Genomic DNA, 26,276 nt, shown 5'->3' with positions numbered 1-26,276 from the left:
TTTTTAAAGACAGCCAATCTGCAGCCTTGGGTGTCCTGGTGATGCATGCTGGGGGACCTGTTAAATATTTGGTACACTTCTGGTTCTGCCTCTTTCCTCATGGCCTTTTTCTCTGTGAAGATTTCACTTTAAAAGGTCTATCCTCTCTTCTGGACTTTGCAAAAAGCACAAAAAGTCCCACTGGGATTTTTAGGGCATAGGCCAGCCAAAGAAGTAGGTAAAGTAAAAGGAGTAGACCGTATATAAAAATTTAACAATTTTTATTCTAAATTACACATGGGTAAAAGAGTGGGGGATAGCCCCACCCAAATGTTAAAACAAAATAGACACAATGCCAAACATAAGAAAATATGCTTGTGGTTTAGAACATATAATTGGTCTCATATAGTAGGAGATCAAACTAATTGTAGTTCATATAGACATCCCTCAGACATATCTCAGATTTCGAAACAAGGGATGTCTATATGAACTATGGTTAGTTTGATCTCCTACTATATGAGACCAACTATATGTTCTAGACCACGAGCATATTTTCTTATGTTTGACATTGTGTCTATTTTGTTTTAACATTTGGGTGGGGCTATCCCCCACTCTTTTACCCATGTGTAATTTTGAATAAAAATTGTTGAATTTTTACATACTGTCTACTACTTTTACTTTACCTACTTTGGCTGGCCTATACCCTAAAAATTCCTGTGGGACTTTTTGTTCCACCATCTGCCTTAACACATACCTACTTGCAATTGGTTACTCTTCTGGACTTAGGGCCTAGGAATTGGAAAGAAGCAGGGTCCCCCCCCTCCTGGCAGGTATTCCTGAAAATGCTGTCTGCTAGAGTCAGAGTGTCTGGCCTGGAAGAAACAAGTTGTGACTGTCCTTAACAAAAACGTTGTGGTGAGTGACTGGTTGAGTTGGAAGTATATGCATGAACCTTTCCATATTGTCCTGCCTTGAAACTAAAAGAATGAGATACTATTTGAGCCTTTTTTGCCAGCTAGTTAGAGCTCTGTAACTGTCCAGCCAGTATAGACTGTATTAAGAAGGTACAGAGAGCAACTGTATCAAAGATAAGAGATTACGAGCCAAGTTTGAGACTATCCATTTTTGGGGGGATATCCTCATCTGCTCTGCAATCTCATATTTGTGTTGCAGTTTAAAATGAACCAGTTTTTGTTTTCACCTTACTAAAGTGACTGTTACCTAGTTGCTTCAACCTTTGCAAAACTGGTGACATAAGGAAAGAAAGATGTAAAGAGCATTATCAAAAAATTCTTTAAACACAGTTTTGGCACTTCTGTTGACCACTCTACTTCCATGTGCATGGAAGCAGATACATTTGTGACCATGATGTGTACAGTTTTGCAAAACACCTTTATCGCATTAAAGCCAGCCATACATGGATTGAAATTTAGGTGGTTCAGCAAGGACCATCTGACTTCTGTACAACCAGCCTGTTTGATTTTCCCCACCTGATCAGCGCTGAAGGCTAAAACCAGCAGTGCTGATCAGTGTATTCTGATGGCAGGGAAGTCTCCTGGCTGTTAGAATGCAAAGACACAGCAAGGAGGATTCTCCCATCCATGTAGAGTGTGTGGAGGGGCAATCAAGTCTTTCTTTTTTTTGTTCAGCTCACTGGATAAATAAAAAAAGACTTGCTTATGAGGTGCTTAGGGGTTACAGCTTCATGCCCCTCATGACAACCCTTTTCAAAAAAAAAAAAACTGCAATACATTTTGTAACCCGCTTCTAGCTAGCTATCATTTTGTTTTCTACTGGAAAGCATTTTATAGTTTAAAACGTTGTCACCAAAAGAAGAGTGCTATGGTTAAATGTTAACTTACAGCTATGATAGCAGTCTTGCAGGTATGAGTATTAGGGAGTTTCCCTGAAGAAAATGTTGCTTCTTGGGTATACAAGTGGGGGCTGAAAAGTTCTTGTCCTGACCAAAAAGGAAATGAGTTATAGCCAGGAAACTCTCCCAATTTCTTTAACTCTTCCAGAAAAAATGTTTGCTATGCCCTGAGACAAACTGCTCTGTTGCTGCTATGATCTCTGCATCCATTGATAGTGTCTTTCCTTTCATTGTCTTTTTTAAGTCTGGAAATAGGTACTAGTTGGACAGAGCAAGATGTGGTGAATAGGGTGGATGGTCTATGCACTGAAACCCCTAGTCCTTTAAAACAGCCAGTGTCTTGCCTTGTGCAAGGGTGCACAAATCCTCTAAGAGCTCTGATCCTTGCTTTCTTTGTGCACTGGTGTGCAGTCATGTTGCAACAGGAAGGGGCCATCCCCAATCTGTTTCCAAAAAGTTGGGAGCATAAAATTGTCCAAAATCTCTCGGTATGCTGACCCCTTCAGTGTTCCCTTCACTGGAACTAGGGGGCCAAGCCCAACCCCTTAAAAACAACCCTGCACCATAATCCCCCCTCCACCAAAATGATTTGGACCAGTGCACAAAGCAAGGTCTATAAACAGGGTTCGTACGGTCATTAAAAACCTGGAAAAGTTATGGAATTCTGAGATGACACTTTCCAGGCCTGGAAAGGTCATGGAAAAGTACGATTTTACAAATGTTTTGGAAAAGTCATGGAAATCTGGGGAGGAGCGGGGGGGAGCGGATGCTTAAAACTTTTTTATTGCAAATTAATGTATAATTATTTTATTTTATGCTTGTGCACATTTCCGGGTCCGCAGCAGCCGAGGAGTAGATCATACACCAAGCACCAATCGCTGGCAGCGGGGAGGGCCGGGCCGCGGTTTGCCTGGATGTGACTGGCCAGCAGCAGCAAACCAATCACAGGCGGCGGAAGCGTCACTGGAGGGCGGGCCGCATGAACGTGATGATGACGCGGAAGGGGGCGGTAACCGTTTCACCGCGTCATCACGTTCATGCGGCCGGCCCGCTCTCCAGTGACGCTTCCGCTGCCTGTGATTGGTTTGCTGCTGCTGGCCAGTCACATACAGGCAAACCGCGGCCCGGCCCTCCCCGCTGCCTGTCATTGGTGCACGATCATTTCCTCGGCTGCTGCTGGCCAGTGACCGACCGTAGGGCAAACTGCGAGCACCTACTGTACCAGTCCTACGGGAATGTTAAAAATAAATGTAAATAAATAATTAAGCATCCAATCCTGAGTCGCCTTAGTTTCTGTGAGAACTCTTTTCTGCCTCATGGGACTGTTAGGTTCGGCCTAAGAATAGTAAGCGCCACATTTTTTCCAGCTGCACCTTCATGACTCACTGCCACCTGAACAGTTTTATTTGGGCAAGCAGGAGCACCACTGTTCTTTCTCCCAAAAGTAAGTGCCGCATTAGTGCACCATCAGATCTGTGCCATCCATACCAGTCTGCCTGCACCTCATGACTGTTGCTTGGGCCTAAAAGATTGCTGTGCTGCATTTTGTGCATCTGACTGTCTGTGCCATCCATACCAGTCCGCCTGCACCTTATGACTGTCGCTTGGGCCTAAAAGATTGCTGTGCTGCATTTTGTGCATCTGACTGTCTGTGCCATCCATACCAGTCTGCCTGCACCTCATGACTGTCGCTTGGGCCTAAAAGATTGCTGTGCTGCATTTTGTGCATCTCACTGTCTGTGCCATCCATACCAGTCCGCCTGCACCTCATGACTGTCGCTTGGGCCTTAAAAGATTACTGTGATGCATTTTGTGCATCTCACTGTCTGTGCCATCCATACCAGTCCGCCTGCACCTCATGACTGTCGCTTGGGCCTTAAAAGATTACTGTGCTGCATTTTGTGCATCTCACTGTCTGTGCCATCCATACCAGTCCGCCTGCACCTTATGACTGTCGCTTGGGCCTTAAAAGATTACTGTGCTGCATTTTGGGTGTGCTGGGTGTGACACATGCTGGGTGTGACATAGATTTTCTTCTTATTTAACACGTATACATAGACATTTCATGAAACATTAGGTCATGAATATTTACGTGAAGTCATGGAAAAGTCATGGAAAAGTCATGGAATTTCATTGGTGAAAATGTGTATGAACCCTGTATAAAGACATGGATGAGCAAGTTTGGGGTGGAGGAACCTGACTAGCTTGCATCTCAACCCGATAGAACGCCTTTGAGATGCATTAGAGCACAGACTGCAAGCCAGGCCTTCTCATGCAACATCAGTGCCTGACCTCACAAATGTGCTTCTGTAAGAATGGTAAACATTACCATAGACAGTCTTCCCAGAAGAGTTGAAGCTGTTATAGCTGCAAAGGGTGGGCCAACTCAATATTGAACCCTGCGGGCTAAGACTGGGATGCCATTAAACTTAATTTGTGTGTAAAGTCAGGCGTCCCATTTCTTTTGGTAATATTTGTGTGTGTGTGTGTGTGTGTGTGTGTGTGTGTATCTAAACACAATCATTTGTTTACCTAAATTACTTTACATTTATGATGATTTTAATCAGATTAATACATAATGAGATTATTACTACACCAGCAGACGATAAGATTTTGACTGAACCCATTTTAGGGGATATGATATTTGAGGTCATAGTCACATCATTATATACTCTTATATATGGGGAAATGGTGCGGTTCTCATTAGAATATTCTCATCGATAGTTGAATAAACTCCATAGTTCCATCTTAGCATATTATGGACTGTAGAGGTTGCACACCAATAACCATGCTAATATTCCTAATAAGTTATACTTTGTAAAGTGTCCACATATTTTACATGAGGTCTTGATTTATGTATTTCTCTATGTCTGTTTTCTCTTCACATTCAGGAGATACATGTACAACTTTCTCCTGCTGGCTTTCAGTTGGTGAAATATTATAGACAGGGTTTCAAGTTTTAGACTGGCCAGAGTATCTTGACTCTTCTCTTCGTCTGTGTACAGATACATGTTGGAAGTCCTTCAGTTTTGTAAACATAGACCTGGGGTTATCTTTACATTCTGTTTGGAGATTTGTATTTAGCCTTGGAAGGTTAGTTGATGTTTACTGGTTTTAAGGCTTATTACACAAGTCTTATTTGAAAATTTTTTTAGATTTTTTTTAGGCTCAAGGTGGGCGAAAATGTACACATTCATTGTTCTTATCATGGGACGTGTATACACTTCCTTTGCAAATACAGAATGTCTTAGGTTGAAAAACTGACATGACTTTGCAACTTGAGATTGACCCTTTGTCTCTGGGGCTCATTTAGTTCCATGTTTCCAAAATGTATATGATGAAAATATATCTATTTCTTCACAAAGGGTCTGACAGCATGGACACTGTTACTTTGGCATAGACATATTGAAGTGGATTGAATCCATGTTTTAGACTTATTTTGTTAAATATGTTTGAGTTTTCAATCATATGTATTGACTTTTCTCCTTTCAGGATGAAGATATAGAGAAAGATGAGAAGAATCGTAAATCTGATTATCCGTTTCTGAAGGAGGGCTTTGATTTCAGTAGTGATAGTGATGCTGAAATAAATGATGATTCAAGGAAAAAAAGTAATATCTCTGCAGGTGCAGACCGTGGTAAACAGCTTACCTTACAGCAATGTGGTTTTTCAAGATTGCTTGAAGGAGCACTTGGTAATAGAGGCGAGAAATGTGACCTCTCTGAAAGTCCTCCAGGTGAAGTCAAGTATTCTAAAATAAAAAGCAACAATGCTTATAAAGCTTGCAAGTTCCCAAACATCTCAGAAGTTACTGGAAAAAAAAGAGAAATTGGTTGTTTGGGCTTAAATATATCATCTGATGAAGAGGCAGAGCCAGTGGTGAAAGACAAAGGGCAGATTTTAGAACATGTCATTGAGACTAACGGCAGCTCAGATGAAAGCGATATTGTTTTTCCCACACAAGCCAATAAAAGCGATTTATCCATAAAATCTTCCTCAAATGAAAGAGCCATGCCACAATCTGATGAATCATTGGGTTCAGATTTTGAATGTGACACTCCAAAGAAGAAATCAAGGAACCTAGCAAACTCTAGCAGTGACTATATTAGTGATGAGTCTGATGACATAGCAATACCATCTATACCTAGCTTTTCAAAACAAAAAGGCACGTCATATTCCAGCAAATATGATGTAAAGAATGATTCACAGGTAATAGAAGCTTTTTCTTCATCTGAGGATGATGACCTTCATGACAGCAAAATGGGTCCTCATTATCCTGAGCAGATAAGCAAAACCACAATGTACAATTCAAACTCAAACAGATCAACAAAAAGATTTAAATCAGTTGTTCACAGAAAATACTCCAGAACAAGTAAGGATGACAGTGATGCTGTTATTAGACCCGTCAGTCCAAAGGAAATTCGGGGGTCTTTGGACGGAATTTTAGGTAAGTGCTTTATAGTTTTATACATAGGCTATCTGTAAAAAAAAAAAAAACTGATACATTACACTTCATTGTCTTGTGTATATATTAGCTGCCTGAAAACACATGCATATTATACATCTTGTTCTTATATAGTTGCCTAAAAATTCTTCAGAATCCTCTATGTATTAGCTGCCTTCACATACTGACCAATTATACTTCTTGGTCTTAAGTATGTTGGCTGCCTGGACATATACAATATACTTCTGATCTTATATATATTAGCTGCCTGATCATACTAGCACATACTTTATGATCTTATATATTAGAGCTGCAAAATGATTTGTTAGAAAATCGCAATCTAGATTCAACCTCCCCCCCCCCCCCCCCCCCAATGATCTTAATCCAGCATTTCCACGATTCATGTAACAGTGCAGAGCCCTTCTCTGCTCAGAGCTGGTTTAATGCACACAGGGCGTTTTTGCAGCTACTTTTAGGAGTGTCAGAGGTTTTTTTTTTTTTTGGCAGTTTAAAAACGCCCCTCTATGTCATTTTATGGCCTCATGCACAAACAGATGTTTTGAAGCTGTAAGTGGCATAGGCGTTTTCAAGATGCAAAAAAACCCCAGGTCAAGTGCGTTCTGAGGACCAGCGTAACAGCTGTAAAAACGTCTGGCCCTGCTAAAGGCTGCTAAACATATCTTATACAGCGCTAAGCCGCGTCATACTTTTATTTATTTTTTTATGTGAAAATCAATGGTTCCCTATGGGAGCTTATTGATTTGAATGGAAGTCGCATCCAAGTCGGATCATGATGACCCAACTTGTGGTGCAACTTGCGCTCTGAGGATCTTGAAGGGGAACTCCACGCCAAAATGGAAAAAAAAACGGCACTGGGGTCCCCCCCAGGTTCCATACCAGACCTTCTGGTCTGGTATGGATTTTGAGGGGAAACTCTATTAAAAAATGGTGTGGGGTCCCCCCCAAAATCCATACAAGACCCTTATCCCAGCATGCAGCACTGCAGGTCATGAAAAGGGAGGGGACAAGCGATCGGCCCCCACCCCCTCCTGGACCATACCAGGCCACATGCCCTCAATATGAGGGGATGGGTGCTTTGGGGCAGGGGGGTTCTGCACCCCCACACCCCAAAGCACCTTGTTCCCATGTAGATGGGGACAAGTGCCTCTTCCTGACAACCCTGAGCGGTGGTTGTAGGGGTCTGCGGCCAAGGGGCTTATCGGAATCTTGATATCCCCTGTAACGAAGGGGCCCCCCAGATTCCGCCCCCCCCCATGTGAATGGTATGGGGTACATTGTACCCCTACCCATTCACACCAAAAAAGGCAGTGTAGTGTAAATAATGACAAGAGACAGTTTTGAGAAGTCCTTTATTAAAAATCTTCCTCCAAACTTCTGCCTCCGATTTTCTTCCTCCGATCTTCTTCCTCCGATCTTCTCCCTCTGGTCTTCTCCCTCTGGTCTTCTTCCTCGGATCTTCTCCCTCTGGTCTTCTCCGCTGCCAACCCGGTCCTCCTCCAACTATGTCTCCCGTGATTATGCCAGCTCTGCTCTTTGCAGCTCCTTATATAGCCATGGGGTGTGATCACCGAGTGACATCACCTGGATACCGCGCCCCCTTGTGTGTTGTGTAGTCCCCTGACGATGTGTGATGACACAAGGGGTCTCTGGGTGACATCACTGGGTGGCCGCACCCCACAGCTATATAAGAATCCGCAAAGAGCGGAGCCGCCATAATCACAGGAGACTTTCGTCTGAGGAGGACTGGGTTGGCAGAGGAGAAGATCGGAGGAAGAAGACCAGAGGGAGAAGATCGGAGGCAGAATATTGGAGGAAGATTTTTAATAAAGGACTTCTCAAAACCGTCTCTTGTTATTATTTACACTACACTGCATCTGGAGGGGCACCCTTGTTACAGGGTTGTCCAGATTCTGATAAGCCCCCTGACCGCAGACCCCTACAACCACCACTCAGGGTTGTCAGGAAGAGGCCCTTGTCCCCATCAACATGGCTGTCCGGGTGCCGTGGGTTATGCTGCTCTCCCTAGGAGTAGGACACTAGGCAGAAAAAGGAGTTAACAAAAGTTAACAAAGCTTAACTACGCCTGTGGGGCAGTCCCAGGAGGTATACTCCCACTTCCTGCTCTAGGATCTCAGTTTTTTTCTGCCTAGTCAGGAGTAAGGACCTAGCTCTTTGCTGGGATCTCTGGTCGTGGCATCTTTTACCTTGTATAGATGGAGATAAAGTGGTGCTTCGGCTCTGCCAGACGCTCCTTCCTAAAGTCGTTTCTGGTTTGTATTTACAAACCCGATTCCAAAAAAGTTGGGATACTGTAAAAATTGTGAATAAAAACAGAATGCAATGATGTGGAAGTTTCACATTTCAATATTTTATTCAGAATAAAACATACATGTCATATCAAATGTTTAAACTGAGCAAATGTATCATTTTAAGGGAAATTAAGTTAATTTTAAATTTCATTGCATCCACACATCTCAAAAAAGTTGGGACAAGGCCATGTTTACCCCTCTTCTTTTTATAACAGTCTGCAAACGTCTGTGGACTGAGGAAACAAGTTTCTCAAGTTTAGGAATAGGAATGTTGTCCCATTCTTGTCTAATACAGGCTTCTAGTTGCTCAACTGTCTTAGGTCTTCTTTGTCGCGTTTTCCTCTTTATGATGCGCTAAATGTTTTCTATGGGTGAAAGATCTGGACTGCAAGCTGCCATTTCTGTACCCGGATCCTTCTTCTACGCAGCCATGATCTTGTAATTGATGCAGTATGTGGTTTGGCATTGTCATTTTGGAAAATGCAAGGTCTTCCCTGAAAGAGACAACATCTGGATTGGAGCATATGTCGTTGTAGAACTTGGATATACCTTTCAGCATTGATGCTGCCTTTCCAGATGTGGAAACTGCCCATGCCACATCACTCATGCAACCCCATACCATTAGAGATGCTGATAACAACTTGGGTTGTCCTTGTCCTCTTTAGTTTGGATGACATGACATCCCAGTTTTCCTAAAAGAACTTCAAATTTTGATTCATCTGACCACAGAACAGTGGTCCCTGTTAGCGGCTGGCCGCATCTGCTACAACCATTTCCAGATGGATAGGCAGGCGGTGGTGCAGACCTATTCCATTAAGGGTCAGGATCCTCCTTTCCCTGTTATGGCGCATTTTACATGGGCGCTAAGTGCCTTTTGGGACTTCCGCCATCAGGTGTCAGTGGTGTAGGTTTGCAAGGCGGCCACCTGGTCGTCCGCACACATTTTCACCAAATTTTATAAGGTGGATGTCTGCGGATGCCTCCTTTTGGCTGCAAGGGTTTGCAGGCCGCTGTTGGAGCGAATTAGTCCTCTTTGAGGGTGTACTTTTTTGTCAGGTGAGCTCCAGTTCCTGGTTGTGCTCCTGTTTTACCTGGTTGTCTACGTTTAGCCTTTGGGAAGTATATTTATTGCTGTGTTCTTCCCACACCTCAAAGAAGATATGGAGCTGTGTCTGTCAATGAACAAAAGAGAAAACTGGATTTTTCTCTTACCGTAAAATCCTTTTTTCTGATGTTCATTGACAAACACAGCATCCACCCCTCTGTCCGAGTTGGGTTATGTATTCTTCTGACACTGCTTGTTACAAAAATGAGATCCTAGAACAGGAAGTGGGAGTATACCTCCTGGGACTGACCCATAGGCGTAGTTACGTTTTGTTAGCTTTTGTTAACCCTTTTTCCACCTAGTGTCTCAGTCCTAGGAAGAGCTGCATAACCCACAGGTCAAAGAAGATATGGAGCTGTGTCTGTCAATGAACATCAGAGTAAAGGATTTTACTGTAAGACAGAAACCCAGTTTTACCTATCAATTTCACCTTCCCTTTGGACTCCCGTCTTAAACCAGCCCTGTTACTATATGCTGCTAATATATGAAAGTGCATTATCTAGGAATGTCCTAGCCGTGTTTTTACTGTGTCTACTCCTCCTCAAGAACCAGAGGCATCTTGCCAATCTGAGCCATTATGGTTGTCAGGCATAAAAACTACTCCTAGTACTTCTGCCGCAACCTATGTCACTAAGGACAATTTGGCTGTGGCATTGGCCAGCCTTGAGGGTAGGACTGCAGGTATCATTTCAGCATCTCAAGGGAAGAAACGTGATAGATCTCCCTCAGCTGAGCCACCTCCTGAGTCAGTTTAGGATTGGGCAGAGGATGTGGAAGAATGAGCTGATGGTGACCCTTTGGAAGGTCATGCTGAGGTTTCCACTTCTGGGGAGTCAGGGTCAGAGGAGTCTCTATCTACCTCTCAGGCCCAAAGATTGTTTACTCAGTCTCTTACTGAAATAGTCCTGTCTGGATACAAATTTCCTCCCCTAGAGACAGCTGAAGTCTCTTTTTCCTTTCTAGGCTCATTGCGCCCTACTTATAGTCCTCGGACGTTTCCCATGGATCCGCTCAAGAAATGTATAAAGATTGGGACCATTGTGATAGGATTTTTGTTCCTCCTAAAAGGTTTTCATTAATGTATCCTATGGAGGAAAAGTTTACTAAGAAAATGGAATATATGCACTGTGAATGGTTCCATTTCTAAGGTTAACAAAAGTTTTTTAAAGATCCAGCAGATAAAAAAATTGGAATCTTTATTGAAAGCCTCCTTCGCGGTTGCAGGTTCTGCGATACAACCAGCAGTAGCGGTCATTGGAGTTTGTCGGTCTTTAAAAGATCATATAAAGCGAGTGTCCAAGACAGTTTCTTCTCAAGGAGAGTCTATGGAAGATCTGTCAGATCTACCTCGCACTGTGTTTTGCATACTCTTACGGACTCCATAAGGGAAATGTCATGATTTGCTTTGATATCACTGCATATGCGCAGAATCCTTTGGTAAAGAAATAGTCTGCGGAATTACCATGTAAAAAGTTAATGGCTGGCTTCCCTTTTCAGGGGGAACGCCTTTTTGGTGATGATCTAGATAAGTATATCCAAAAAATCTTGGGGGGGTGGGGGGGGAGAGTATGTTGCTACCTGTGAAAAGGAAGAGAAAGTGTCCTTCTTTCAAAATCCCCAGCACTCATACTACCAGCACTTCTACTTCCAGACAGTGGCGATGGCCTCAACCGTCTTTATCTGGAACCAAGCCTTCAGGGCAGGGTCAAAAAAAGCCCTGGGCCCAGAAATCAGCCAAGTCTTCCCCTAAGCCCTCTCTGTGAAGGGGCGCCCCCACTGACGTGGGTAGGGGAAGGCTGCGGCAGTTCTCAAAGATTTGGGTGGAATTGATCCAAGACAACTGGGTTATCTCCACCATTTCACAGGGGTACAAACCTTAATTTTGGGTGTTCCACTATCCCCAGTTTATAAGGCCAGGTATGCCGACAGACCCCCTAATAAGATGGTCCCTCTTTCTTGCATTGAACCTGCTGAAGGCTCAAAAAGTGATAATGGAGGTTCCAGAGGACGAAAAGTTCAAGGGGTTTTACTCAAACCTGTTCGTAGTCCCCAAACCAAACGGGGATGTGAGACCTATTCTGGATCTCAAAGCTTTAAACCAGTTACTGAACATTCATACTTTCGTATGGAGTCAATTCGTTAAGTCGTAGCCTCCCTGCAGGGAGAGGAATTTCTAGCGTTCATAGACATCAAGGATGCATATCTTCATGTGCCTATATTTCAGACTCATCAAAGGTTTCTACGCTTTGCAATAGAGAACCGTCATTTTCAATTTGTGGCCCTGCCCTTCGGGTTAGTCCTAGCTCCCAAGAGTTTTCACAAAAATCCTAGCTCCAGTATTGGCTGTTCTAAGGTCCCGAGGGATATCTATAATAGGATATCTGGACGATCTATTACTAATAGACCGATCAACTTTGGCTCTAATCCAGAATGTCCACCAGACAGTGCAGTTCCTAGAACGTCTGGGTTGGATACTGAACTTGGTAAAGTCAGCATTACAGCAGGTCCAGCGTCTGGAATATCATGCCGGCAAGAAAGGTCACAGACCTGAAGGATCAGGTTCGGTCCGTAGTAAGGCTGAGATATCCTTCTGTACATCTCTGCACAAAGGTATTGGGGTGTCCGCAGTCGAGGAAATTCCTAATGCTCAATTCCATGCCAGACCCTTACAGAACAACATTCTCTCCACCTGGACCAGAAAGGTTCAGTCTCCTGACCGGTCCATGTCTCTGGTATCAAGAGTCTAAATTGGTGGTTGTTGACCAGAAATCTGGAGAAAGGGAAATCCTTTCTTCCAGTGACCTGAAAATTAGTGACTACAGATGCCAGTCTCTCCGGCTGGGGAGCGGTCCTGGAGGAAGCCACCGTCCAAGGTAAATGGTCTTGGGTAGAGAAAGGTCTTCCTTTCTCTACCCAATGTTTTGGAAATCAGAGCAGTCAGTTGGGCTTTGAAATTCTGGACATCCAGGCTTCGGGGTCATCCTGTCAGGATACAATCTTACAGTGTCACGGTTGTGGCTTACATCAACCATCAAGGAGCCACAATAAGTCAGTCAGCCCAGAAAGAGGTGGATTTCTTTCTGTCTTGGGCAGAGAAGTTTGTGCCGAGCCTGACAGCAGTTTTTATTCCAGGAATAGAGAGCTGGCAGGCAGACTTTTTGAGTCATCAACTGATGTTTCCGGGGGGAATGGTCCTTACACCCTGAGATTTTTCAATCAATTTGCCAACGCTGGGGGGTCCCAGACGTAGATCTTTTGGCATCCAGGTTCAAAAACAAGTTGAAGAGATTTGCGTCCAGGATCAGGGATCCACTCGCAGTTGGTAGGAGTATTCCCTGATATATGCCTTTCCTGTGGTACAGCTAAAACCACGTCTGTTGCGCAGGATCCAGCTAGAGGGGAAACCAGTAATTCTGGTAGCTCCAGCATGGCCGAGAATCAGGAGATTATACTACCTTCCTTTTTTACAGATCCTCACTCAGAGGAGGAAAAGGTATTGCATTCTCTTGATGTGCAGTGCGTGCACTTAAGTTTTACTTCGAGAAATCGGCTTGGATTCGTAAGACCGAGAGCTTGTTTGTGCTGCCAGAAGGGCCCAGAAAGGGGTTTGCAGCATCCAAGTCTATGATTTCTTATTGGATTTGCCAGGTTATTACCCAGGCATATGGTTTAGTAGGGACGGTTCCACCTTTTCCTGTAAAGGCAGATTCTACCAGAGGAGTAGGTGCCTCTCGGGCACATTGCCATCAAGCCTCTATAGCTCAGATTTGCAAGGCCGCAACTTGGTCGTCGGTGCATGCGTTCACTTGTTTCTATCGAGTGGATGTTGGGACCCAGGAGGAATCGACATTTGGGCGCAGTGTTCTGCAGGCATCGTTGTAATCCTTTTTAGGGTCAGATGGCGGTATTTTTTGGTGTCTGCCCCTCCCCTCAGATGCATTTCTTTGGGACATCCCATATGTTATTTATGGCACTGTGTCCCGTGATGTACATACTTACCTGTAAAATCCATTTCTTGAAGTACATTACGGGACACAGAGGTCCCTCCTCTCTTCTATGGGGTCTTTATTGCTTGCTGCAAAACTGAGGTACTTCCTGTATGGGAGGGGTTATATAGGAGGGCATCCTTTCTGATTGGTAGCCAGTGTCCTTCCCCCTAAAGGTGGCTATATAACCCATATGTTATGATTTATGGCTCTGTATCCCATGATGTACTTCAAGAAATGGATTTTACAGGTAAGTCTGTATTAAAAAATCATTTTTTTACCATTTTCATCTTACTGTACAGCAATTAATTTTTTCTTTACAATCATTCAACAGAAGCATCTTATAGGGATTTTGTAAACTTTCTCCCAATGCTAGTTACTGAATGTGTGTGAATATGTATGACCTTTTTCCTTCATAGATGGTGTGGCTGAAGTTGTTTATATTCATTCAAATCAAAATGTGGTTGGTTCAAGCAAAGCCGAGAATCACATGAGTCGCTGGGCAGTGCGAGACGTATTTGAATTGAAACAGTTCTCCCAACTTCCTGCCAATATTGCTTCTGACGTTCCTGAGGTGAGGAGACTATTTAAAACTCCTAATATTTTTTTTCATTTGTTTATACTTTTTTAATATTGAGTTACTGATATATGAGCTAATGAATTGATGGTTTGTTGTATTGACACATGAGGGCCCTTTCTAGCTGCCCATCAAATATTAATGTCCAGTTGGGGAAGATTAAAAAAACAAAAAACAGGGGCGTTTCCTAGCCACTGAGAGAGATGGCAGCTTAATCCCTCTCCTCCTCGCTCGTTTGGGTGTAAACAGTGACAAAGAGCGAATACACCCGCTAAAAGCACCCCCTAGCAGAGTATGAAATCCATGGGAATAGGCTGGCAATGACCCAGGGGAAGCAGATGGCTAAGGGACCACGCTGTCTAACGGATTTCTTTATGTAGCCGACATGTACAGCAGACCGGCATGGTGTCGGAGAAGCCTCCCGCCCACACACTCCGCTGGAGCCGACTGCTGCACATGCACAACATCTATCAGACATGGAGGAATCCTCCCCCGCATCCCCATCCGCACCAGGGCATACAGCTGACAGAGGTAGGAGGGCTGCCGTGTCACCCATACAGTCCCATAACAAGCCTCCATCGGCTAAAAAGATTCATGGAGTCGCTATCTTGGGCTCACTGCCTGACAGGGACACTGATAATCATGAGGCACTAGCTGCTTTCCCTGCCTCATGATTATCATGCCTCACGATTAACTGAACATGTTGAGGGACAACTGAGAAAAGTTGCTGTGGCCCACAATAAAAAGCTAGATGCCCACGATATACATGCAGAAGAGATCCACAAACTGCAGCTTAAAGTCGCCAATTTAGAAGATCGCTCCTGGCACAACTACATCAAACTCGGAGGCATTCCGGAAACATTAAAAAATAAATAGCTGATATCATATCTTCACCGGTTGTTCCTCAAATTACTTCCAGATCTTACTCCCCGAGACATCCTGATTGATAGGGCACACAGGATCAGGAAACTAAAGCATCCGCCGGACACAATCCCCCGTGATGTATTGGCTTGCGTACATTTTTTTCACATAAAAGTTAGACTCCTCAGATGCGGGCATGCTCCAAGCACCATACGCTAATATCTCACTATTTCAAGACCTGTCGGCTACAACATCGCAGAGACGCAAGGAGTTTGCACAGGTCACTTCAGTCCTCAGAGAGCGCAATATTCCTGGGGATTGCCAACTAAATTACTTGTGACCTTCCAAAACCAAATAGTTCCCATCATGTCCCCGAAGGAATGCATGAAGCGACTACATAACTGGGAAATAATTACAACCCACCCAAGCGGCCACTGCTGGATCTAAACCGCCACCGTGCATCTCGGAGCCGCGGAGCGCTGCAGGTCTATAGACTGCCATTTAAGACCTTCACATGCATCCAGTTTACATACTCTAATGTTGTAAGGGGGTAGTATATCCTTGTTCTTCTTTCACTACTAATGACACCCAAAGAGTGTGGCTTTTTGATTGTTCTGACATACCCGAGTAGTTTGTGTGCCAAGCACACCAATTTGTTCTCTCCTTAGTTTTTTATTTTTTGTTTTATTGTTATTGCTACTTTCAGACTACATATAGAGTGTACCTGTTACCAAGTTTTGTTGTTTCTTATTGTTCGCATACCACTGACTCATTAGGAGCGAGTGTCCGATATCCGGACCTATAACTAAGCCACTGTTGGCAGTGGTCCTTCTTTGGCCATTGCACACGCTACCAACCGTGATCTACTATGGCCCTAACCTTCACAACTTTTAATGCTAAAGGGCTTAAAAGCCCCTTTAAAAGATCTTGATTATGGAAAGAGGCGATCTCCCAAAAGTCAGACATAGTGTGTTTACAAGAGACGCATTTTGCTCAACACAAGATGCCTAAGTGCTACTATAAAAGATTCCTACATCTATTTTTCGCTGATGCTGATCAAAAAACAAAAGTGTGATAGCTGTAAAAGATTCAGTTGCCCTCCAAGTACATCTGGTTTGAGGTGGACCTGGCGGGCAGATACCTCATCCTATCAACAACTTTCAATGACACCCCTCTGGTGATAGCCAATATATATGCCCCCAATACGCACCAAAAACAATAGTAATGTATTAGGGAAACTAAGTAATTTTCCCAAAGACTGTATAATTTATTCAGTGATCTTAACGACATTGCAGACCTCAAATTGGATTCCTCTAGGGCAGGGGTGGGGAACCTGCAGCCCGCAAAATCATTGCGGCCGCAGCAACCCCCCCCCCCCGTGCCGCTGAGCCGTATGCCAGCAGAGCTGTCAGAACGGAGCCAATGTTTCCTTTATAGTTCTGGCTCCGTCCTGACAGTGTCAGTCACAGGCAGAGTGATATCGAAGGCACTCCGCCTGCCTGTGAAGAGACAGCCTGAGACAGGAAGACAGGAAGCATCGGCTTCATCTAGCACAACACTGCTCTTCTCTGGTAAGCCAGAAGCGCACACAGCGGCACACACAGCAGTACCCAAAGCAGTACCCAGAGCATTACCACCTAGAAGTACCAGCCTGAGCCAGCAGTACCCAGAGCATTACCACCCAGCAGTACCAGCCTTAGCCAGCAGTACCCAGAGCATTACCACCCAGCAGTACCCAGAGCATTACCACCCAGTAGTACCATCCTGAGCCAGCAGTACCCAGAGCATTACCACCTAGCAGTACATCCTGAGCCAGCAGTACCCACAGCATTACCACCTAGCAGTACCAGCCTGAGCCAGCAGTTACCATGGCAGTACCCACAGCAGTACCAGCCTGAACCAGCACTAACCACAGCAGTGCCTTCCAGCAGTAGCAGCCTGAGCCAGCAGTACCCACAGAGGTACCCACAGCAGTACCAGCCTAAGCCAGCAGTACCCATACCAGGCTAATTTTTAGGTTGATAATTTTGTACAGCCCCGAATGATGTTATAAATATCCAAATGGCCCTTGGCAGAAAAAGGTTCCCCACCCCTGCTCTAGGGTAAACAGAAAGTGACCCACTGCTCTAGCTTCTATTATTCAGTCTGAAGATTTACACAGTGCCTTGCAATAGTATTCACTCCCCTTGGCATCTTTCGTGTTTTGTTGCCTAACAACCTGCAATTAACAGGGATTTTTAGAGGATATGCATCATTTAATTTACAGAACATGCCCACAACTTTGAAGAGGTTTTTTTTAAATGTGAAGCAAACAACAAATAGGACAAAATAACAGAAAAAGTCAATGTGCATAACTATTCAACCCCCTAAAATCAATACTTTGTAGAGCCACCTTTTGCAGCAATCACCGCTCCAAGTCGCTTTGGATAAGTCTCTATGAGCTTGCCACATCTTACCACTGGGATTTTTGCCCATTCCTCCTTGCAAAACTGCTCCAGCTCCTTCAAGTTGGATGGTTTGCGCTTGTGAACAGCAATCTTTAAGTCTGACCACAGATTGTCTATTGGATTGAGGTCTGGGCTTTGACTAGGCCATTCCAACACATTTACATGTTTCCCCTTAACCACTTAAGCCCCGGAATATTTTACCTTCTTCAGTAAAAATGATTAATCAAAGTGTTCATAAATAAATAAATAAATCCGTGAATAATTGATCCAAAAATGTCCATAAATAAAAAAAAGTCTATAAAGTGACAATGAATATCCGGATTTAAACGGTGACAAACACTCAATACAATGCTGATAAACCTCCACCAGAAAGCGAGGACTCCCAGAGTGTGTGCAGGCTTACCAGATGGAGTGGACCCCTTCAGTTATAGGGGGTCAATCAAGCAGATATAAATAAGACATCAGACACCAGGTAATGGAATGAGCACCGACTTACAATTGCTCCCAAAACGACTCCTCCTCCAATAGCAAAAAACAGGGGATGGACTCCCACACCACGTACCCGGAGGGAAAGAAGGGTCTCAATAGTGAAGTACGTTCAATGATGATAAAAATGTATTGAAGTCAAATGCACCTACATGTATAAAACGATAACAGGGCAATCATGGATAAATATCTCGGTCTCCGGAACAGGAACGCCTTCCGCGTTCCAGCTGCGTTCCACCAGGGAGCCAGAAATGACGTAAAGGCGCAGTCATGGTCCTACGTGACTGTCCCGACGATACTCAGACCACAAGGCATTTCGCAAATCGTGTCATCAGGAAGTCTTCCTGATGACATTGTGGTCTGAGTATTGCCTGGACATTCCTGAGCCACTGACATCACTTCCTCCAGCGGTGGAATGCACGCTTACCGCTGCCATGCTACCCAGGAACAGGGGAATCTTCCTGCTTAGGAGCAAGTGTACAACACAACTTTGGCATTCTTCTTGTGCCGGGATTGCACTTTTATATGTAAGCACCCCATTTTACTTTCACTTTTATAGTAATAAAGACAATATTACACTATATATGGATTTCTGTCTATATCCGTCCACCTCATGAGAGATCTGGAGTAGCCATCCCCAAAGGAGAGAAGCAAAGATTATCGCTGATTGATATTGTCAATGCCTAGTAGGTCTGTGTGACCTGCTCTTATCTGGTGAGCGCATACAATCACTATAAGAACACGAGGTGGATATTTGTACAAGGGACACCCATATTGCTGAATTTATGCACGGACCCATCCATCTGTGACAGCACTTGATGTAATTTAATTTTACCTGCACCTTTGCACAAGGGGCACTGGTATTATCTAATTTTTGCATGGACTCATTTATTCTATGGCAGCACTTGATGCACTTTATTTGCTTATGCACTTTATATGATCAGTCCATTTAATACTATTGCACAGACCCATCCTTTATATATTTTCTTAATGCACTTTTATTTACTGTGAATACAAGTCACATTATTTATATATAAGCACTATATGATTTCGTTTTGTGCGATTAATTTATCAACTTTTAGGCAGATATACTGGGCAGCTTTTGCATTTAGGTGTACCTGCAGGTCAAAATACCCTCACTAACAATAGGTTATACAGCACACAGTCACTTTATATATCATTTGATTATTTAAACACACTTGCAGCAGCGCTCTTTTTTCTTTGCTTTTTTTTATTGGTACATGTGTCATTACACTGTTTAAAGGAGCAGCAGGTCAATTTTTCTAGTGTAAATATACTAAGAACCAGGCGCCTTCATACGATCGCTCAGGAAAAACAGTACTGCGGCTAAGAAAATTTTTTTGCTATTCCTTTCTCTTGCAAACAGAAAAGGAACACTTACCAGTCCCGCCGCAGGACCCTGAATAGGACCCAAAGTTCACCCATCACGGCGGGCTCCGTCCATGACCATCAAGGACCGGATCCCCTTGTTATACGGGGTCCACTCCCTTGGACCTGTAAAGCACCCTGCTGGAATCGCCTTGGGTAAGAATTTTTAACCAGGGTTCCATTTCCCAGGGTCCAGCGCACAAAGGGCCAGATTACATGCTGAACCTCGGATCTTCAGCTGCTGAGGCTCAGGTACCATCCTTTTAGCGCTTAGCCATTTGAATGGATCCTATTAGATCGCTCCTTTTTCTGGGACAACACAAAACTTGGAGAGCTTTAACAGCCATGACTACCACCTTCAAGACACTGGCGAAAAAAATAATGTTCTTCCTGTATGGGAGGGGTTATATAGGAGGAACTTCCTCTCTATTGGTTGCCAGTGTCAATTCACCTATAGCTGACGTATAACCCAAATAGATATTATTACCAGCTCTGTGTCCCGTGATATACGATAAAGAAAATTGTTGAACAATTTCAGAATAATGTTCCTCAACATAAGAGTTTAAATATATTCTCATCTACGGTACATAATATCCTCAAAAGATTCTGCGAATCTGGAGAAATCTCTGTGCGCAAGGGGCAAGGCCAAAATGCACAATTGGATGCCTGTGATCCTGCAGCCCTCAGACAGCACTGCATTAAAACAGGGATGATTTTGTGATGGACATCATTCACAGGCTCAAGAATACTTACAAATATCACTGTCTGTGAACTCCGTTCACAGTGCCATCCAAAAATACAACCTAAAGATCTGTCATGCAAAGGAGGAAGCAATATCTGAACTTGATCCAGAAATGCTACTGTCTTCTCAGGGCCAACTCTCGTTTAAATTGGTCTATTGTAAAGTGGAAAACTATTCTGTGGTCCCAGACCTAGGACTAGTGAGCAGTTAGAATCCTATATCGGACACGAATGGGACAACAATGCTCTCCCAAAACTCCAGCAACTGGTCTCCTCAGAGTGTTGTTAAAAGAAGAGGGCATCTTACACTGTGGTAAACAGGCCCTGTCCCAACTTTTTACAGACACGTTGCTGCCAGCAATTAAAAAAGTTTGTTTAAAACTGCACTTTTTCTCATTTTAAACTATTTGTATTTTTTCTATTTTCTATTTTTCAAGTAAAATATAGGTTTATGAGATTTACAAATCATTGCAATCTGTTTTTTTGTAGACTTTACACAGCGTCCCAACTTTTTTTTAGAATTGGGGTTAACTCTCCTCCTCTTACTGTAGTTCCTTCCTTCTCCTTACTTTGACCTTTAATCCATTTAAAAAAACAAAAATTGGCTCTCATCGAACCTGCCTCCTTGCCCTTGCAGTTCTACCGCTCTTTACTAAGCCATGGCGCTTGATATGAACTCAATTTTCTATATCAAGTGATATTCTTTGTCTATTTTTTTCCACTATTGCCTTATATACAGTTTCTGTTTACATTGTGAAAGTATTAAGTTATAAAAAAAAGTTGTAAAAAAAAACCTGCACAGTGGCTTAGATATATATATATATTTCTCTAGCGCTCATCGACAGACGTAGTCCTCGGTGATACACCACCTTCGGGTTATGTTACCTCCGCAGGAGCAGGACTAGACAGGAAATTAAAAAGCTCTGGCCACACCCTAGGGGCAGTCCCAGAGGGTATATCCTCTCTCTCTCTGCCTCAGCAAATCAGTTATTTTCTGTCTAGTTAGGAGTAAGGACCTAGATACCTTGCTGGGATCTTAGGTCCTGGCAAGAAATTTTTTTCTAAAAGGATTTTTGGACAGCTTTTTTTCTCCAGTGTTCCTGTGAGATCTTCAAGCAAGAAAGCTGAACTGGGCGACGGGCTGGATGTTGAGATCCGGTGGTCACCCCAGTTCAGCCTACGAGCGCGTGCAGGCCATAGCTCCGCGCTGAGTCGGCCGCGACAAAGTCCCATTAAAGGACTGAACCCGCGAGTTAAACGTCTCGCTGAAACGCCAAAGACCATGAGTCACGGCGTCTGTATCGATCGACAGCCCTCCCGCCCCGGTGGAGAGGGGTACTGTCAGGAGTTGGTGCCCGCCTGGTTCCGGTATGGTGAGTAGTATGTTCCCCCTGTTTTCCCTGACGGGTTTTGTGGTGAACGCGGGCCCCTCTCTGTATGGTAAGAAAGAGTTTCTTTCTATCCTATAACATGTCACAAATCCTCCTACTTTGAGTGTGATTTTATGTGTGCAAAAGCCAGGAGGCTTGGTTTGGGAGCTAACAATCTATTGTATACATGTTTTAAAGATGTAATCTGTGGCATTCTGGGAATCTTATGGGTTAAGTATAAGCTACCTACCAGTCAGAAGCCATGGACATGTAGACTGCCTTCCAAGTCAGATCTCCAGCTAATAGCAGGCCTCCCGAACGGCCATGCGGTCCGCCAGGGCCGGTACCGCCAAACACGCCAGATCCCCAGGCAGAGAGAGTGTTGTGTGCCTGCAGCACACCGCTAGTCAGCACAGGCCGCCGCCATTTTTTTTGCTGGATCGCACGAGCCGCCATTTTGGCGTAGCCTCGTGTCTCCAGCATGGGGGCGGCCATGTTTTAGGTGATTCACACCTCGTGGAGCTTGGGGGAGGCGCCGGAAGGCGTACAGAGGGGCGGAGCCGCCTCCTTTCTTCCTGGGCAGCCAGCCAAAAGACTTCCTGTTTGTCTAAGACAGCGCTGTAAGCTGTTGCAGTTCAACTCTGAACATCAAGTGGTGAGCCTGGGGGTCTATCTCTCTCTCTCTCGATCGATAGGGATCCCTAGCAGGTAATACTAAGGGGTTTTTGTGGCGCTGAGGGTCAAAAAAAAAAAAAAAAAAAAAAAGTTTTTTCTTTACTTTGAATTATATCATCCAGGAAGTAACTGGAGTTATTATGGACCCTGCCACACAGATTCCCCCACCTGTTTCCCTCGAGGGGGCCTCGGGACCCGCCGGTGTACAGAGTATAGAGTCATTTACAGCAATTTTGGAGTCTATGGTGGCTCGGGTGGAGGCGGCCTGTCAGGGACGGGGGTCAAGGAAGCGACCCCCGCCTACCCCTATACCATCTGACACCTCTGACTCTGATTCAGAGATGGTCACTGCAGTTGCAGGTTCCTCTGCAAGGGCTGTTATCCCAGGTAAAGCCCCCTCAGACAGTGAGGAGGACGCTTCTTCTCCTGCTATTATTCAGGAAGAAGCATTGGTGGACGCACTAGTTGTGGCAGTGCAAGAAACCTTGAAACTTGAGGCTTTACCGGCAGAGGCTACTGAAACAGAGAGGCCTTTTGGGACTAATAAGCCCATCAAGACGGCGAAGGCTTTTCCTGTACCTAAATGTTTTGGAAATCAGATTAAAGGAGAATGGGAACATTCTAAACGTACCTTTACTATTTCCAAGCGTATTGCTAGACGCTATCCGTTTGAGGAATCCATCATTAAGAAATGGACGGTACCACCAGTCGTGGATCCGCCTATTTCCAGGCTGAATAAAGCCACGGTTATTCCAGTGGAGGACACTTCGTCCTTTAAGGATCCGGTGGATCGAAAGATAGAAGCGGAGTCCCGCACTATCTTTTCTCTGATAGGGTCAGCATTTAGACCAGTAATTGTTATTGGTCTAGTTTCCCAGACACTTACAGAATGGGCGAAAATGGTACGCCAAGATCTTAGGGGAAAAGATATTCCCCAGGAGACATCTGATTTGATAGAACAGATCATACAAGGGCTACGGTTTATCTGTGACGCAGCCTTGGACACTACTCCCTTGTTAGGGCATGCATCTAAGTTAGCAGTGATCCTCAGACGTGTGCTGTGGTTAAAATGCTGGTCAGCTGACCTAGGTTCCAAAAAGACTTTGACCAATCTCCCTTTCCAGGGGAATCGTCTATTTGGAGCCAACCTAGATGAAATCATCAAGGATGCCACCGGGGGCAAGAGTACTTTTTTGCCACAGGCTGCAAAAGCTAAGGAACCTCGCAACAAGCGAGGACCTTTCTTTACCGCCCATAAAGGACGCCCGGCTGGTACTTCCGGGAAAGGCAAGACTCCTCCAGGAGGGTTCAAGAAGGGCTGGTCGGACAAACAGAGGACCAACCCAGCCAAACCCGAAGTAAAGGAGTACACAGCCTGAAGGTGCGCCCCCACCCAATTTCAGGGTGGGGGGACGTTTTCACCGGTATTCAGGACATTAGATCGAGCATCAACCACTACTACCGGTGCGATTCTTCCCTTCCAACATTTAAGTACAGGAAGCGGTAGTTACCGTTCCCTGTATAGATCTTTTCCTTTACCTTTTCCTAAGATTAGTCCCGATACCTCACAGGAATCGGATCTGATTGACCAGATAGGCCAAGTAGCCTCTAGTCGGGTGACTTCGGTCCCTGAGGTTCAACCAGAAAAGATCACCTTGCCTGATAACTATCAGGTATCTGATAAATGTGTGGGAACAGAAAACGACCAGACTTTCTCGGATGGTCGGGGCCAGATACCTCTAGGGACGCCTGGTTCAGATCCAATCAGCGCCAGTGGTCCTAGAAATTCTAGGCTGGCCTCTTCAAGCCGGCCTGGCCGACTTGGACAGGTTAATCGCAGACGTTCCGTGGGAACTTCGTCTCAGGGAGTGTCTGTAGTCTCAAGGACCTATTTACCTTCGTGCTTTACAGTCGCTGGTTTTAATGGCCTGGCCATTGAGACCCAAGTACTGAAGGACAGAGGTTTGTCTACTTCTGTCATTCCTACCCTTATTAAAGCAAGGAAAGCGACTTCCAGCAAAGTCTATTATCACACATGGAAGACTTATATTGCGTGGTGCGAATCTTTAGGATTTCCTCCACGTACCTATTCGGTGTCTCGAATATTGGCCTTTTTGCAACAAGGGGTTGAGCAGAAGCTAGCCTTGAGCACCATCAAGGGTCAAGTTTCAGCATTAGCAATCTTCTTTCAGAAACCTTTAGCTACCAAATCCTTGGTGCGGAATTTCATCCAGGGGGTGCGGCACCTGGCTCCTCCAGTCCGCGCGCCCTTACCGCCCTGGGATCTTAATTTGGTTTTGTCGGTTCTACAGAAACCTCCCTTTGAAAACATCAGGGAGATTCCCTTGCTTACTTTATCCCAGAAGGTGGTCTTCTTGGTGGCTATTACTTCTGCTCGCAGGGTGTCAGAACTGGCTGCATTATCATGCCAGTCTCCATACCTAGTCATTCATAGGGATAAGGTAGTACTTCATCCTAAGCCATCTTTTCTTCCTAAGGTGGTTTCAGATTTTCATCTGAATGAAGATATTGTACTACCTTCCTTGTGTCCTCAGCCCAAGCATCATCGGGAACATGCGTTGCATTCCTTGGATGTGGTTCGGGCAATCAGGGTATACCTGAAAGCTACGGAATCATTCCGTAAGACGGATTCACTTTTTGTGATCACGGATGGCCCCAGAAAGGGTTTGCCTGCATCTGCCGCGACCATTGCCAAATGGATTAGACAAACGGTGGTACAGGCTTATTCTATTAAGGGTCAGAGTCCTCCGTTCCCTGTTAGGGCGCACTCCACTCGAGCGCTCAGTACTTCCTGGGCCTTTCGCCATCAGGCGTCAGTGGTCCAGGTATGTAAGGCGGCCACCTGGTCGTCGGTACATACCTTTACAAAATTCTATAAAATTGATGTAACGGCATCGGCGGATGCCTCATTTGGCCGCAAGGTTTTGCAGGCTGCAATTTGAGGAGACCGGTGGTCTACCTCGAGGGTTTTTTTCTGTTTGAAAAATTTTTTTGTTGAGTCTCATCATTAAGGATGAGCATTGTAAACTTCTAGTTGGCACCGGTTGGGCCTTCTAGATTGGGATTTGATTTCCATTTTCCCACCCCTCAGTCGGGATACTGCTCTGGGACGTCCCGAAGGTGGTGTATCACCGAGGACTACGTCTGTCGATGAGCGCTAGAGAAAAATGGATTTTTGTAAAATCTTACCGTAAAATCCTTTTCTCTTAGCTCATCGACAGACGTAGTCCCCGCCCCTCTGTTTTGGAGTTGGGTTGGGTTAAATTCTCTAAGCACTGCTTTTTCACATAACTGATTTGCTGAGGCAGAGAGAGAGAGGATATACCCTCTGGGACTGCCCCTAGGGTGTGGCCAGAGCTTTTTAATTTCCTGTCTAGTCCTGCTCCTGCGGAGGTAACATAACCCGAAGGTGGTGTATCACCGAGGACTACGTCTGTCGATGAGCTAAGAGAAAAGGATTTTACGGTAAGATTTTACAAAAATCCATTTATATCTACTCCTATGTAAAATGTATAACTCTTGAGTAGCTGCTGCCTAAATGGTGCAAATCATGCACCATGTGCATATATATGTATAAAAGAAACAAGCAGCGCTTACCCTACCAGCCCACCAAATCCAATATAAAAACCTTTATAAAAATGCATGAATAATCCATAAGCAATCTAAATTTAAGTGCTATAGTGCAAAATTAAAGTGCCAAAATATGCAATACTTAGTATTACAAACAGTCCAAATAAAGTGCTATTTTGCAAGAAAAAGTGCAAGACAATGTTTTGCAGTTATTCTTTAAAAGGCTGTAGTGCATGCTCTAAAAGGCTGTAGTGCATGCTCTGTGCAATTTCCCTTCATTCCACTCAGCTCCAAGTGTCCACTCATGTCCCCTGTGAGGTACAAACTCACCAAAAGTTGTTGATCCCCTAAACTTATGCAGAGGGAAAACAATGAGCGCTTAAAACACAGCTCTGCTGTGTGTAATACCATCAATCACGATT

General features: G+C 44.5%; 1 protein-coding gene across 1 annotated transcript in view; it reads left to right on the top strand.

Moving 5' to 3' along the window:
• Window positions 1–26,276, top strand: part of ERCC6L2 (ERCC excision repair 6 like 2) — a gene marked incomplete at its 5' end in the record, with an annotated part of 326,876 nt that overhangs the window by 179,622 nt on the left and 120,978 nt on the right. Inside the window, 2 exons of the mRNA XM_082244915.1 lie at window positions 5,345–6,299; window positions 14,137–14,291. Coding sequence (XP_082101041.1) covers window positions 5,345–6,299; window positions 14,137–14,291 — 1,110 coding nt within the window. The remainder of the gene's footprint in view (window positions 1–5,344; window positions 6,300–14,136; window positions 14,292–26,276) is intronic.

The sequence above is a fragment of the Pelophylax lessonae genome (genome assembly GCF_965119305.1).
Source record: "Pelophylax lessonae genome assembly, chromosome: 1".
Lineage (NCBI taxonomy): Eukaryota > Metazoa > Chordata > Amphibia > Anura > Ranidae > Pelophylax > Pelophylax lessonae.
Note: the sequence above shows the minus strand (reverse complement) of the source record. Positions and strands in the feature narration are given on the sequence as shown.